The sequence below is a fragment of the Labrus bergylta genome, chromosome 11, assembly GCF_963930695.1.
Source record: "Labrus bergylta chromosome 11, fLabBer1.1, whole genome shotgun sequence".
Taxonomy (NCBI): domain Eukaryota; kingdom Metazoa; phylum Chordata; class Actinopteri; order Labriformes; family Labridae; genus Labrus; species Labrus bergylta.
The window spans coordinates 21773091-21788860 of NC_089205.1; the positions used below are offsets into that span (position 1 = coordinate 21773091).

The 15770-nt window shown below is 40.1% G+C and overlaps 2 protein-coding genes across 4 annotated transcripts; both read right to left on the reverse strand.

Annotated features, from left to right (window-relative positions):
- Positions 1–1274: 1274 nt before the first annotated feature.
- On the reverse strand, positions 1275–6721 carry si:dkey-202g17.3 (amino acid transporter heavy chain SLC3A2). 2 transcript variants are annotated; one of them, XM_065960412.1, is made up of 10 exons: positions 6443–6721; positions 4870–5254; positions 3531–3695; positions 3354–3454; positions 3196–3273; positions 3063–3118; positions 2787–2964; positions 2060–2167; positions 1920–1979; positions 1275–1827 (listed from the first exon to the last, which is right to left on the reverse strand). In XM_065960412.1, the coding sequence occupies exons 2-10, from the start codon at positions 5243–5245 to the stop codon at positions 1435–1437; spliced, it is 1515 nt and encodes a 504-aa protein (XP_065816484.1). In that variant the 5' UTR covers positions 5246–5254; positions 6443–6721; the 3' UTR covers positions 1275–1434. The 2 variants fall into 2 exon arrangements, with proteins under 2 accessions (XP_065816484.1, XP_020506731.2); XM_020651075.3 differs by lacking the exon at positions 6443–6721 and adding an exon at positions 5343–6332.
- A 1495-nt stretch (positions 6722–8216) lies between these two features.
- On the reverse strand, positions 8217–13875 carry ppm1na (protein phosphatase, Mg2+/Mn2+ dependent, 1Na (putative)). Of its 2 annotated transcripts, none has more exons than XM_020651078.3 (7): positions 13721–13875; positions 13083–13566; positions 11026–11597; positions 8990–9107; positions 8763–8877; positions 8599–8662; positions 8217–8437 (listed from the first exon to the last, which is right to left on the reverse strand). In XM_020651078.3, exons 1-7 carry the CDS (start codon positions 13721–13723, stop codon positions 8405–8407), a joined length of 1389 nt encoding a protein of 462 aa, XP_020506734.2. In that variant the 5' UTR covers positions 13724–13875; the 3' UTR covers positions 8217–8404. The 2 variants fall into 2 exon arrangements, with proteins under 2 accessions (XP_020506734.2, XP_065816486.1); XM_065960414.1 differs by having other exon boundaries at positions 13083–13603; positions 13721–13858.
- Between the last annotated feature and the right edge of the window lie 1895 nt (positions 13876–15770).

A 15770-nucleotide genomic window follows, 5' to 3' on the forward strand; every position in this document is an offset into this window, starting at 1 on the left:
CATTATGTTGTTTCTGACCGCCATGAGACTCACGCATGTTTGCTGGACGTGTTTAGATTATAAAAAAGAAGCAATGAAAAGATAAAGTGAATATGTTTAAGTTTAGATTTGTCATTTGTTTTGGACTTGTTACAATCCTAACATATGCTTTGAATACAGAGGGAAATGTATACACAACTGTAGTCACCAGGTACTGTCAACTGTAACATTCATAAATGGAAAATGACATGCCAAAAGATGATTTTTCAGAAAAGAGGAAGTGTCAAAGTATACATTTATTCACATTATTGCTTAGTGAGCTTCAAAATTTAGCAGCATCTACCTTCCTTCTAGATTGTTTTCTTCCTCTTAAGTTCAACAACATTGAAGAAATTGTATTTCTCTCAGGGAAATTGTTTTTATTCTAATAAATTCAGAGCAGAGGCACATTGTATTCACGACGGAACGATACAGAATTGGATCCCTTATCGTGTAATTACAAGTTAATGATGTCTTTTCTCGTAATTACAAGATCAGGAACTATCTGGTTATGAGATCCTTATCTCATGAGAACAGCATCAGGGGTCCAAGTTTATTTTCCATGGGTGGATACAAATGAACCCTTTGTTATTTTTTATTTTTGATGCTGTAACTTGCAACAATACAAGAGCTTTAGAATCAGCTTGAGGAAATGGTCTTTTACTGTATGTGTGATCAGTTTGTCATTAGAAACAATTGATTTTTATACATACCCAAAAGGCTCAATTTTATTTTGAAAGCCCAGGAGAGTAATGATGGTACTGTAGCACCACTATGTGGTCAATAATGTGCACTTCAACACCTGAATGTGCATCTCAAAGTCACAAGCTCCCCAAAGGTCACCTCTCCTCAGTGACAGCACAGCAGCAGAAAGGATTGAATTAATATGCAGTAAATCAATACAACTGCAAACCTGTATTTACTATCCAGACGGCTGTTGCTCAACAAAAGATTGCCCATGGGGCTCGATGACTAAGAACACAGAGGACTAATTGTAGCTCACATTGTGGTTTGTTGCCTTGGCAGATTAGGTAAGGGATTGCTTTATTGGCTCAGGTAGTTTCACATTAATCAGGCCATATGTTGTAAGGAAATACTAGGAAATAAAAATGAAATAACAATGATGCATATATGCCTGGCAATGGTTGAAAACATGACCTTCATCAACCATATGGTTCAGGGTGTTTCCACAGGATTTAGTTATTATGAGTAAGAATTGCTCAATGTACTAATGACACAGACAGACTCCATTCAGCTTAAGAGTTCACTTCTTTTACTGACATGATGCCACACAAACCATTGCTGTATTTCAGTGATCTCCGAGCACATGCTTTCAGGACCATAAAAGAAAAAGTCAGACATCTGTTATTCTATGAGAGTCTTTCAGGCCTCCACACGGCTGACCACAGAGAGGCTCTACGAGTAGCTTCCAGACTCAAACAGCTTGATGACGATGGCTTCATGAGGTTGCAGTTCAAGCGACTCCAGAGCGGTCGTCCCCAAACGGTCCATTTCTGTGCTGGTCATGAACACTCCAGCTTTGGGCAGCCTCGGGGCCCAGGCTGGATCCAGGGCATGAGGCTCAGACCCGACGTTAAGCAGGACAAGGAAGTGGACACAACCCCATGAGCGCAGGAAGGCCAGGATAGGAGGAGGTGAAGGAGAAGTAGAGTTTGAGATGGAGGAGTTGGTGGTGGAATTGAAGGGGAGGAAAGTGAAGCTGCCGTATAGGAGGGCTTCTTCTCTGGCTCTGGAGTGACTGAGGGAGCTGAAGAGAGCTACAGCTAAACGCTTCTTCTTCTCTTTGTCCTGAGGGAAGGACGGTAGGAAGAAAGACATTTCAATTTGACACACGACTTGATTGGAATGAAAAACAGATAACTTTTGTATTTTAAACTCACTGTATTGCTTTCTGATGGCATGTTTTCTCCAGGTGGAGAGACGACTCTCACCGACACATTCTGTTGAAGACAAACTTTTATTGGGCAAAGTTGAATTTTATTGAGAATGATTGGATTCAAAGTCTGGAGCTGAAAGTCACCTGTCTTTGGTCAAGGTCTTCATCATACTGAACCGCAGGTGACCCGGGCAGTGTCATCATCAGCACCAGGAGTAATTTCTTCAAGTCAGGAGATGCTTTACCTCCAATCTGCAGAAAGACATGTTGAGTTTTATGATAACACCCTCCACGACCCAAGTGCTATAAAACTACACAGCAAATGACTTATGCCATGCCGTTAAAGCTGAAACATTTGGCTGAGAAACGTGTTATGCTAGTTGGTGAATAGTTTATATTTACTTTAATCAAAAACACCAACGTCTTTTGTTTTCTTAAAGGTTATAACACAGTTTACTTCGCTTTATTTGACACATTATAGGTTAGCCAATTGATCCTCTTTGGATCGTTATGGGGCACAACAAGATATTGGAAGGATCCCTTTGGGCACTAGGACACAGTGATGGTCATGTCTCACTTTTCTTCATTTGAGATGGATTATAAATGAATCTCAAGAATGTAGTCGGAAAAAGACTTAGTTTCACGCACTGATCTGATATTAAAGAAGTCTGGAAAGTATAAGGTATGCTTTGCATATTTTAAAATCTCAGTGTATGCCATTAAATATGATATAAATAAGGATAGTAAAATGTATCTTTAATTGAAAATGTGTCTTGAAAAGGATTTACCATACCAAACAAAAAGGCACATGAACAAAACCGCATTTAAAATGTATTCTGTTTACTGTATTCGCCTCATGCACGTGTCTTACTGTCCAACTGGGCCATGTGTCTTCTTTTCTTTGCAGGTCTTTCTCTATAGCATCAGCAACGTCTTTTGTAGACATGTTGCCATTTGAATGAGGCAGAATTGACCTCATGACCACATCCACCAGTGTAGCGTTGTTTAGAGGAGGCAGAAAGTCTCTGGTCTGTTTTACCACAACAATCCTGAAGAGACACAAGAGAAAGAACAGGCACACTTTAACAAGCTTTGAAACTAGTTTTAAATATACAAAAACCATCCACATCTGCACGTATACAGATACCTTTCCTCCTCCTGTGTGTTGAATTCTGTGAAGACTGCCCTCCACTCTAGCAGGGTCTGAAATGGTAATATTTCATCATGTTGGGAAAACTCTGCTTGCTTAAGAAATATGAAATTCTTCAGTATCGAGTTACCTTCTCTGAATACGCTGCATCTGTATCACAGATGGCGAAGCCTGCCACGCCCTGCTGTAACCAGAACCGGAGTCCCTGCTGTAGAAAAAGTCAAGTTTTTAGGAAATCCAACATTTGTGAGAAAAGTTCAGTATCTTGAAAAGAGTCCAGGTTCTTACATGTACTGTGGCTGACGTATTTGAAGGCCTGTCTGCATTCCCTTCTACATCCTGAGGAGCCACGAGATCCACTTCACAAATGTCTAAGACCACTTTGAGACCTGCAGGACCAAGAAAATCCTCATTAAACAAGTCTGCCTGTGCTGGCTGTTTGACTCAAATAATTCCTTTAGTCACCTGCTTTGTTGCTCTCGGTGATCAGATGCTCGATCTGAGGCAAGGTCCCCAATCTTACACCAGCCACAGTGACGTTTAGAGGAGATGCCCCCTTATCAAACAGTCCGTCCAGAATAAGAGCCCCTATACCCAGCGACTTGAGGTAGGGAATCTGCTCACAAAGAGCTGGAGAGAAACAAACAGAGTCTGTATAGTTTCTGATTCATGTCATTATCTATGACATCTATGTTTTAAGCTGTTTTTCTTTTGTGTACATGCCTTTTTTTTTTTTTTTTTTTTTTTAAATGTAGGAGATGCTCATACTCGTACAAGGGATTAGAGAAGGGAACTCACAATACAACACGTTATACATGGCCCAGGATAACAATGACATCACAATTGCACCTATTCTGAAATAATTGAGATATTCCAAGAGACCAAGACAATTCTAAAATGATTCAGAATGTAAAAGTATAAATAAAGGATAAATGTATTTATTCACTGAAATTTGGAGTCAGTTTCATCTCAGAATTTCTTTTTAGTCCAAAATTATCTTATCTAAAAAAGAAACTCTTTAGGGGCTTGCTGAAATAAAAGGTGTGTATCCCAGTCTCTGGTTCTCACTCAGGCCTTTTTTAAAGTGAAATAAAAGACGAACATGAGCCATAGAGCTGCACGTCCAATAACTAAAATAATATATTTACAGGGTCTCAAAGTTGTCAACAAGATGCTTGCAGCTTCTGATCACAAAAGGATGAAATAAATTGATACTCAACCTTTCACCACCAACAGAAAACATGTCGCTTTCCCCTCATGAATAGACACCGTCCTACGTTTGTCAAATTGTAAGTGTGTTTTTTAATTTTAAATACGTCAGGAAATTGCAAAAAAATAAAAAATAAAAGAGTATAAACTGTTGAGAGCCTATGTTTTGTTTTACATGAGCCTGAAGCCCTGTTGTTAGGAGGGTCCCTGTATCAAATTGACTTTAAAGCTAATCTGGGACTACATGGCCATCTAGTGAAAATACATTTTTACAAAGTAGTGTGGGATCCCATGAGTACACACCATGGCTTATAAATGTCAGCATTTTCTTTTTACATGTTAATAGTAGGTTTTTGGAAGCATGTTTTGCAGAATCTAAAAACAAACCTAGCCTTTACAGGTTTTTCAAAGATGATGTGAGTCAATATGACCACCAGGGGGCAGATAATCAACTTGAAATTATTAAATCATTTTAAATTACAGAATTCTTGTTGCATATTTTGATATTTGCATATTATAATTATTAGTTGTTGAGCTAAAGACAAACCCCCATTAAAACATAATGTGTTTTGTTATGATATGGATATTTCCTCACCAGTGATGCCCTCTGACCCCTCGGCCTGCTTATCCGTCAACACATCTGGCTGCAGCTTATAGAACAGCGACTTTTGCCACCACCTCAACTGCGTGGGGACCGGCCGTGGGCTCATCACTATGATGGCTATGGAGGTGGCGAGCATGGCCACCCAGGCCAGCCAGAACAACACAACCAGGTAACAGCGCACCTTCCTCCACCCAGGGCCCCCAGCGGCTGCCTCCAGCTCCTCCTTGGACATGGGCTGCCACAGCTGGACCGGCTCCGGTTCTTCTTCAGGGATGAGCAGCGGGGCTGACTCCGTGGCCCCCACACTGCCCACCAGCCCGGGGCCTGGCACGCTGCCGTACCCGGTGTCTCCTGCGTTCAGCGGCATCCTGCCCGGCTACAGGTGGGTGAGATTAGTTATGAGAGTTAGTTTGAAGTGGGTTAAAGTTTCACCTGGACAATGTTTGTTTGGTCTGTCAGCACACCTTGCTACCTGTCTCCTCGGCCTCGGAATGTGTTTGTTCCATGTGAAACAAAAAGGACTACAAATAATAACACCACAGGACTTCACGTTTCTACACAAAAAATGCGAAGACATTCAGCGTTCAGCACCGCCATGACGTGAACCCAACTTCCCCTCTCTATTAGCTTACCTGGTTTACTCAGGTGTTTCAGTTTATTAATTAGCTGCGTTGGCGTGCTGGTGACGTTGCACAAAAGCCATCACTGGTGTGTGATTGACAAATCTGAAGCCCCTCGCACACAGATCTCACTATAATTGTTTAAGGCCGATAGCTGTTTGTGCAATAAGGCATTTCACAACAAAACAGATTCACATATATTGAACATATTTCTTTAAAAATTGACTTGACTGTATTGTATTCATTGTGTTTTTGGAGGGGATTTTGGTATTGGCTAATTATGGTCACTTATTTTGTCCATCTAATGAAAGAAAATCCTACACATGGACAGTTGCCTGTTCAGCCAAAAACAGTCACTGACTCATTAGGCCAAAAGATAATATTTAAATACTGTGAATAAACCCATAAGTTTACCTCTTGTGACTATAGACAAAAATGGGCTTTAATTGTATTACTCTTTAGATAAATGCAATGGTAAAACCTTGAAACAGTAAACTGCCAAATTCCCTTTCTTACAAAATATGTAAAGCATTAAAGCCAAATGCTTATGTGCATATTGACTGCTGTTACAATATTAATCTGATTTTGATGTCATTGATCACCCCTCCTGTTTATGATTCATCTCTTTCTTCATATTTGACATGTTGTTGTTTGTCTATTCATACTAAATCCTGCAGAAAAGGCCTGAGTTAGACGTATATAAAGTCTGTAGTGAGTCTATTTTAAATCATTGGACTCATAAAACTCCTCCAAAGAATGCGCAGATTTTTCTATGAGCTCCTTTAAAAAGTTAGCGTTATGCACAAACAAGCTTTACTTGACAGCAGCTTCTCAAATTACACTGTAAATGACAGCACAGTGCACTACTATGTCATGGGTCTGTGTGAGAAATCAGAGCACCTTGCAGAAACTCAAAATTCCACCCCAAAAGGCTCATTACTCACATTTTCTGTCTGATGTTTCTGGACTTTCTCTCAGATCCTTTTCGTCTTTTTCCAACTTGTCTTTCCTCTTTTTCTTTGTCCACAAGTGATCCAAGCTGAGCCGTGCTATCCTAAGCTGACTTGGATTTCTGAGTCTGACTTGTCAGGAGTGTGACGAGAAAGGCTCTCTGTCTAGAAAAAAGAAGCTCTACACAGTCAATTAATACTGAGGTGACGAGCTTCGCCACACCCTCGCAGCACATTCTGAAAAAACCCATGACCGCTGAGGGGAGCCATCTAAAGACCCTCATGATGGAGTCACTTGAATTGAACTACCTGGAATAGGCTAAGCAGGCTGTGAATAGGTTAAGTGGAGAATTGTCTCATGTTCTAACAGAATTTGTCTTTAACTCGTGTTTAGTTTTCAGTCCGTGACCTGAATATCAAGAAAATCATTGCAGGATTATAAATTCAAAACCCGAAGGTTAAAAGGCCAAGAAGAAAATATTTTAATAAGGAATGGCTGAAATTAGTGATCGAAAATGATTAACTTTTTTCATTTGTTATAGTTCATTTGTTATCAATGTCAGAAACTTTTGAGGAAAAAAGTCAAAGTACACTTAGTTACATCTTTCAAAACGGAGCTGTCACAATTTGGGAGTGTGATTTTGTATTTTCTTTTTATTCTGAAATGTTGTAGACCAAACTAAAAGTAGCCCTATAGGTCGAAACATGTCAACGTTTTCAGAAAACCAACAATATTTTACAAAATGTATCAAAATCTCAAAAAGCACATCATTTCACAAAACACACAAAAACATTATTTCCGAAAACATTACAAAATGGAATAAAATGCTGTCCTTAATGTTGTTGTGTAAAATGTTTGTATTTGTGAAATACTGTGTTTTTTAAAAATGTTTTTGTGAATTGTGTTTGTGTTGTATTGAAATGTCAGCGTATCAAATAGCGTAACAGTGAGAGGTCTTTGTGTTTTGTGAAATGCTGGTTCAGATAAAAAGGCTTCCATAAAGTTGGGGCCTTAAACTGTTTATGCCATCAAAGTATAAGATAAGAAGTGAAATGGAAAATGTTTAGAAATCAGAAATAACTATTCCATAATTGAAATATATTATCATAGAACTATTTTTACTATCAGTGCGCTAAATCCGTCCACACTAATCTGCCTCCTAAAAAAAGATGGCTTTTAAATAACCCGGTGACATCACACATGACACGTCCACTCTAAAGTCCCACAAAGGTTCAAGTTTAATGAGGTATGTGTGTGCTAATTCCTGGGAACATCTCATCCTCCTTCCAAGTACAGACCTCCTCCACCCCTCCCCTCCTTCTTCAGCTCTCCCTCTCCTGCTTTCTTTATCCTGTCTTCTCTCTCCCTCTAGCTTCCCCCTCCTATGCCATATGTTTATGTTTATGTTGTTACTCTTATAAGTCATTACTATCCATGTCAACTTTAGTACCTGACAGCATTGTGCAAATTACTTACTTAGGGGCACTGCATACTGCAGTTGTTTACGAGAGGCTCTAACATGCATGAAGCCCACGTGTGCCTGTAAACATGTTGTTTGAAAGAGTGGAATTATATTCTGAATGTGTGACCAGCTTCTTAAGAATTAGCAGTGGTATCTTTTGTTTTCTGTATGTACAGTTTGGATACCAAATATAAACACTGAGCTGCTTTATATAAGCCTGTATGTGGAGACAAACAGTGCCCCAAGGCACTGTATAGATAATTATTGCTAACAAATAATGAAATGTAGTGCCAATATTACAGAAATACATTCTAGATATTTAATTGGACTTTACTTTATTTGACCACAAAGCCAAACTTTAAGAGAGCATTTTACACGCAGAATCACCCTCATTTCATAGCTCATCTAAAAAATCAAGCTTCTTGTTGAAGGTGGTTTCCACGGAGACCGTGATGATCATGCAGGTGAGGATTCTGTTGTCATGGCAATAGCTTTAGTTTGACTCCTCCGACGATCCTTCAATGTCCTGAAATGCCACAAATAAACAACCATGCTGATTAAAGGAATTTATTTGTTTTTTGCCTAGTATTGGATAAAGCAAGATATTCAGATTCTATTGGAGTGAAGTGAAAAAGGATTAACAGTGGTAATGAAACGAATCGTTTATTGCGGTATTTTGTGTCTTACCATGGGCTCCTGAGATCTGAGAGCCATGACATGTTTCTGATACGCAGAGATGATGCAGTCTCGCCTACAAAGAGAAAAAGTGGTATTATGTCAAAAGGATTTAAGTTTTACATTCCCTCCTAAGAATGGAGTTTCATTTAGGAGGATACAATACTCAGACTCACTTGCTAGTGATGCCGCCTCCTGGTGGCAGCCCTGGCATCTCTTCTGCAGCCAAGGATTTGATTACATACAAAAGGTCAGGGTCCTCCTCTCTAGACCTCATGTTCTGGATTATTTCTGTGGAGAAATGAGGAAAACAGTCAAAACCTTGAGATTAAATTCAAGAGGTTAAGGGTAGTTTAAAATGTAGACTGTGTTGTTTGGCTTTGAGGTAACAGCAGGAAATCACCCTCCACTTTGATATCGATCAGTTGCTCCAACTTTGCCTCCTGCTGCAGTGCCTCTTGTGACACCTGGGGGGAGCCAGGGAAGCAGATTATGATGATGCTGATGTTATCCAAGCTGCCCTGCAGGGGGAGACAGAGTGCAGAATGTTTTCTCTTAATTTGTTTGACACTAGTTCTTACTAATCCTGCAGGATACAAAAATGTTACATACATGACACATTATGCCTCTCTTTCCTGCACATTTTATAAAACAAAAATACAATCCTCCTCAAGCAGGTATTAAATAAAACTGATATGAGTTGGATGTCATGGACACTTCTGTGTGCATAATGACATCTTATGCTTTAGATGCCTAAAATAAATCTTTTTTTACACTATAAATGGTAGTTTTACTTCAGTGAAGGATCTTTCTCCCCTCTTACAGAAAAAGTGTATTCTAAAAGACCTTTTGATAAACAAAATTGAATTGGACTGACAGATATGTAATCTTTTTGTTAAATAAAGTTGCGACTTTCTCAAACATGCCTGGCTTAGAAAATGCACACAACTTTGTCAAACATCTGATTCATATTAAGAAAGTTCATCTTTTCTTCTTATAACAACTACCATTCTTTGATATTTTGTCAGTGAATTTTTTATCCTTAGTTGGATATCAGTATTGGCCACATAAATCAAATGTTGCTCAGCTTTATTGTGAAGTCTCAGCAGGTTTCTACCATCAGCCTGTTGGTTATGACATCAGAGATGCTAGCTGTGAGACTCGGTGTGTACTGGTACATACAGTCTTTCAACTGCAAGCCTTTTTAGGTGAAATAAATAGCTGCACATCTTGGCCAGGATAATGCCTCTGAGCTGGTATGTATGGATTGGTAATACTGGACTGCCGTCAACAGACTCACATTCAGAGTTAATCCGAGCCATGTGTAGCATTTCTCCCCTGCTATTCCATATCCCTTCATGCCTTAATACATCTATTTATAGGGCGTGCTCGTCACTGTTCAAACAGGCAGTTACTAACAAGCATTAAGACGACCTGCAGGACAAATCGGCTTACATAACAAGAGCAGCGTAATTCCCCCAAGCAAAGACCCTGCCCACAGTTTACACCTGCCCACAGTTTACACCTGCCCACAACACTCGGCTTAATCTAAAGCTTCCCATTCATGAGTACACCTGCTCTTAACACGGTTTTCCCTGGAATAACCCTATGCACTGAGTGTGGACAAATGGATGTTGGGTGATAAACAACATGTACACAGGTTTTGGGTAATTAGGTAAATTAATCTCAATATTTTCATGATATTCCTGAGTAACTGCCTTCTGTTAGTAGGTCAGTAAAGTAAACATATAAGCCAGTTAACAGTTGAGGCCAGAATTAAGAATTAACTCTGTATTTAGACCATCTGATATAAAAAGTGCTTGTGGAGACTAGGCTTAATGTGTATCTATCAAAATTTCTTATACAAATGATCCATTTCCATTATTAAGGCATGTTTCCATCTTGTTATATTCACTACATGTTTGATTGACCAAGAACATATCATTCACATGAAAGTTTAAAAAAGCAAAAAATGTTCAACCTGTCACCACCTATGTAGGTGAGTGTTTGGGGACTGAGCCTGAATGTTTTGTGGCAGCAAACTAAAATGTAGTTGTTGCACCATGTATCAAAATGTGTGCTTGTTTGTTTTCTTTGTTTCTTATTTCAGTCTTGAATTTTGAACCATTCTATGTACTAATATTCTACTTTGGTAGTTTTGTGTGATAAACGTTAAATATTCTGCTATTGGTGCTGAGAGTCAGGTATCAGGTGTCAGGTAAATAGGCACAAGCATTGCATCTCTGTATAACAGTCTGCATGTCGTTAAGTCATTCTTCTTCCTGGTGCACTGTCAGAATACTAAAGGTAAACAATATTTGATCATTAATTCATATTTGAATCCCACAAAGGTTTAAGTGTATCTATTGCAGAGTATTTTACCCAAGCCTTTCTCATGGTTTCATGTGTTTTGTGTGTATTCTGTTCTGAACAGCTCACCTTGTAGAGACAGAGGTCAATGACCTGAGTACAGATCTCTCTCAGGTCATCGCACACCTGCAGACGGCTGCGCACAAAGGCACACAGTTCCTCGTTACCAATGGCGTCCCACACGCCATCGCATGCTAGAATAAGGAACTCATCTTCAGGCGTCCTCTCCAGCTCATACACCTCTGGCTCTGGCGACACCAGCTGCTCTGTTGGAGGTCTCCAGTCCACCTCCTTGAAGTCAAAGTCCCCCAGCGCCCTGGAAACAGCCAGTGAGCCGTTGACTCTCTGCAGGGTCACGGAGCCTCCAGCATTCTGGATGCGCTCCTTTTCTCTGGGGTTGAACGGTTTGTGGTCCTCGGTGTAGAAGACGACCTGGCCGTTCCGGCAGAGCAGCGTGCGTGAGTCCCCACAGTTGATAAAGTAAATGTGGCGCGGTGAGATCATGACAGATGCGGCGGTGGTGCCACTGCGGTCCCAGTTGTCCTGGCGAGCCAATTTGTGCATGTGGAGATCAATGTCGAGGAAGCCTTCACGGATCCCCTCCTTCACCTGCCCGGGATCCTCACTAGTTTTGATCACACCTGTTGGAAATGGTTCGAATACAGTTATTTAGTTTTTCAGCACTGACATAGAGGACAACAAACATTGACCCAAGTTGGATATAAATTAGTATCGGTGTGTTTTACATTTGAAAAATCTGTCTCCAGAACATCACCTCCGTGTTTGGATTAATATGTTGGCTAAAAATTGCCCCACACAATGGTACTGATTTTAAGATTAGAAAATGCATACAAGAGCTGGTTATTTGTAAACTTTTAGATCGTAAGGAAGAGAGCCTACAAAAAACTTGACTGAAACAGAAACAGCTACAACAAGCTTCACAGAATGGCCCTCAAATGTGATTACGATTGAAAACTTTACTTCACATAGCAAACAAATCTCTCCAAAGCCCTTTATGTCTGGTAGAAAACTGGACATCTGAATGAATGTTAGCACTTGTACTGTTTTTCCTGAACGGTCTTTATTACTTTGATAGACACAGAGTTGGGATTGCAATTCTGAAAAGTACATTATTTGTATTATGAGCTTTCATCAGTCTTTATAAACTCTGCTATGCTAGTTTAACAAGGTAGCTACACCCTCGAAACTAATCTTTTTTTTAGCTATAGTAAATCTGCTCTCAAGCAGCTTCTCTTGAGGACTCTATGTTCAGTCTCTTTCCATGTATTGGAGTATTAGTTTGCCTATAAACCTTTATCATTTAAAGGTCCCATATTATGCTTTTTCTGGTTTTATATGCTCTTTAGTGTGTTTTCCAAGTGTCCTGTGCATGTTTAGGCACATCTATGTGCAAAAAGTCCGCGGAAACGCGGCTTCTCCTACGTCCTCCTGTTAGCTGCAGCATTAGCTGCATGTAACGCTCGGTTCTAGCCCCCCTCGATAAAAATTTGTCTGTCCGACGTCATTGTCAGTGTGAGATCACTGATCTAAGCCCATTGGCTCGTTGTGGCAAGCCCTGCAGCTCATGTTGAAATTTCCGAGACGTGCGCTGAGCAACTGACCAATAACGACAGAGCGGATCGGCAGACCAATCAGAGCAGACTTGGCCCACGTGGGGTCTAACAGTGTGGGCTCAACAGAGTGCAGCTGACAGACTCAGAGCATAGAGGGAGCAAGGAGGAGCAGTACATGAAAACAGACACTTTTTTTGAACTTTAGCTATTGTGAACGTACAAAAGTAGGTACATAGATTAAATATACAAACCCTAAAAAGGGCAGAATATGGGCTCTTTAAGTCTTACTGTCACTGTATTGCTCTTCACTTTGAGTAAAATACAATGTACTCATCATTAATGCACAAGATTTTTTTTTGGTTTTGTTCTTAAATAACTTCCCCCAGACCAGAACTACTTACTGTAAGTGCATTTAAGCTGAACAAGAGCTAAACGTCCTTAAGCCATAGGACGTACATCCTTTCCAAACAAACAATTAAAAGGGATATCAGAAGTAATTAAATTATCCTTATGAATGAGATTCATCTTATTAATTAATTTATTGTTCCTTACCAGTTGCCAGGATGTGATCCAGCAGGTTTTTGGAGCAGTACTGTGCCACTGTGGTGCCTGCATGTCCATCAAAAACAGCAAAGTATGCCCACTCCTTCAGCTCGCCGTTCAGCTGGGGCATGCAGGCGTGGGCATCCTCCATCTGAGCCCTCCAGCCTTGCATACTTGCCAGCGCGTAGTTTAAGCCCGTCTGAGACCCCCCCTCGGACACATGTTTCTCCAGGATGGGGCGGTCCAGGTACGGGCTGGGCATGGAGTTGTCCTCATCAAAATTGTCCTCCTCTCCATTCTCCCTTTCCCTAGGTCCCCCTTTGAAGAAGAAGGTGACCACCTTCTCTGTCTCTTTGACCAGCTGACGGAGGAAGGAAGGCACCTCCACATTGCTGGCACGCCTGGCTGTCCTCATCACACCACGGAGCCTGTTCTCGAGCTTCCTCTTTGGCCTGGCAGCAGCACGTCTCCTCCTGGTGCCCCTCCTCCGGCCCTGTGTTTTCCGCAGCAGGTCCAGTGCAACAGTTAGGCTGTAACTCCCCAAGCAGGTAAACAAAAAGTAACTTAAAATAAGGATTATCCTCTTAAATGAAAAACTGAGTAGTTTTTCTGTTTAAACTGATCAGGGCCATCTTTATATCCCTTACCATGTGGGGTAGAGTCCAAGAATCCTTCTTCTGTCCTTTTTATTTTACAATTGGACCATAGTGTGTCTTCCTCTTTGCGTCTGTCTGTTTCTGTGTCTGTTTCTCCCTCCTTCTCTTCTTTACCGATCCAGCATTAGCCCTGCGCTTCTATTGGCCTGTCTATTTTTATTGATTTATCCCTCTGCCCTCCCTCCCTCCGTCTTTGTAACTCTGCTTGATAATCACCTGGCTATCGAGGCAGCCACATGACCTGGGTCTGCACTAATGCATGGATTATGAGCACCTGTTTAACTCAACAAAGAGAAATGCTGTAATTAGTCTTGCATGTCTATATATGGATTGTATCTACAAGGAGAAACTTAAAAACAACTTGTTGTGTGATGTCATTCAGAATTTTGCTAATAATTTTGGGCAATCACAATAGACAAAGAAAACAATACTGGTCACTTCTACTGCATTTGTAAGGGCCTTTTTGTCAATGTAAAATATAATTATATATGATTTTTTAAAATACGAATTAAGGTACACAACTCATTCATTCTTGACATAGGGAGAATATTGGACCCAACAACCCAGGGACAATGTCAATTTAATAGCTGCTCTGGTGCACTCATTCATATTGCTTGATCATCCTTTTATTTCTCTTTTTGTCCAGCACTTTTAACCAGTGTCATCCCGCCAGCTGTCTGAGTTTGTCTTACAAATCAATCCCATTTACCATGACACATATTCAGGGAACATTTTTGCCACGTACTGCCCCCTAGTTTTGACATTAATAAAAAGCTGTACAGAAATGTATTTGTCCAATTCAGTTTTAAAAAAGCAATTTTGCAAACTCTAAAGCTAAAAAACTTTGAAAAAGGCTTAAATATCTTAGTCAACCGTAGGGCCATCTCCAAGTGACCATTTTTAGATCTTTGCACAGTTTTTTTCACTGAGATTCCCAACAGTTGAACAGATCCAACACCTTGACAAATACCATTCTGATTTCAAAGCTTCGAAAAGGAAAAAGAACGTCCCTTCTTCAGGTACTTTTTGGCAGTTTTATCTTTATTTGACATTGGAAAGATTAAATGATACAGAAAATGTTGTGGTAGAGCCCAGGAGACGGCATGCACCAAATATTTGTGTCCAGGAGTCGAACCAGCGATCAGTGTGTCGCGGACTGTAGCCTCTGTACATGGGGCCTCCTCTTAAAACACATGGAGAATGAAGTTGTTCTGCAGGACTGAAACTTTAAGGGTTCTAATCTCACCTGAATGACAGAACCTACTCAGTTAGCACTGGAAACTGATCATCATCAACTGCTCTCATTAAATATGGCATCCCTCAAGGCTCAAATGTAGGTCCCCTATTATTACTGCTATTTTCATTATACATGCTCCACTCATAATTGTTATGGTTTTAGGCAAGGCAAGGTGAAGGAAGGTTATTTATTAATCGTCATTTATACATTTAAATTCAAAGTGCTTCACAGGGTTAAATAAATTAGGCCACTTCTATGACTCCAATGCCAATAACACAGTTTTAACTTACAGTTAATTTTCAATGAACAAACTAATACTTGTTTAATTGTATAACTCAATGATGAGAAATTTTATAACATTTAAATACAAATATATATAAATAAAGTTTAACGCCAATTTTCCTCAACTTTCATGTTAACCACCAGACCAACTCCATCTTCATTCAGTTTGTGACTTGCTGAGTCCATGTTGTCCAACCATAACAGCTGCTGTCTTAATCTCATTAACTTCTGGGTATTTTGGAGCTCTTGACCTGGTTTAGGTGTAGGAACTCTTGAGGTTGTGATAATTATCTGGTTATAAGCAGAGCTAAACCCTTTATCAGCTCATTTTGCTCTCTGCGGGCAGTGTTTCATGTGAAGTGCGTGTGTTTGTTTACCTTTATAAACCCTCGCAAGAAGGAGCACATACAGAGTCGACAGGATAACACTGAAAGTGGGAGTCTGTGTGACCTTTATCATTTGTTATATTACTTACGGCTCAACATAAGTATCTTTTTTTTTTTTTTTTTTTTTAAACAAGAT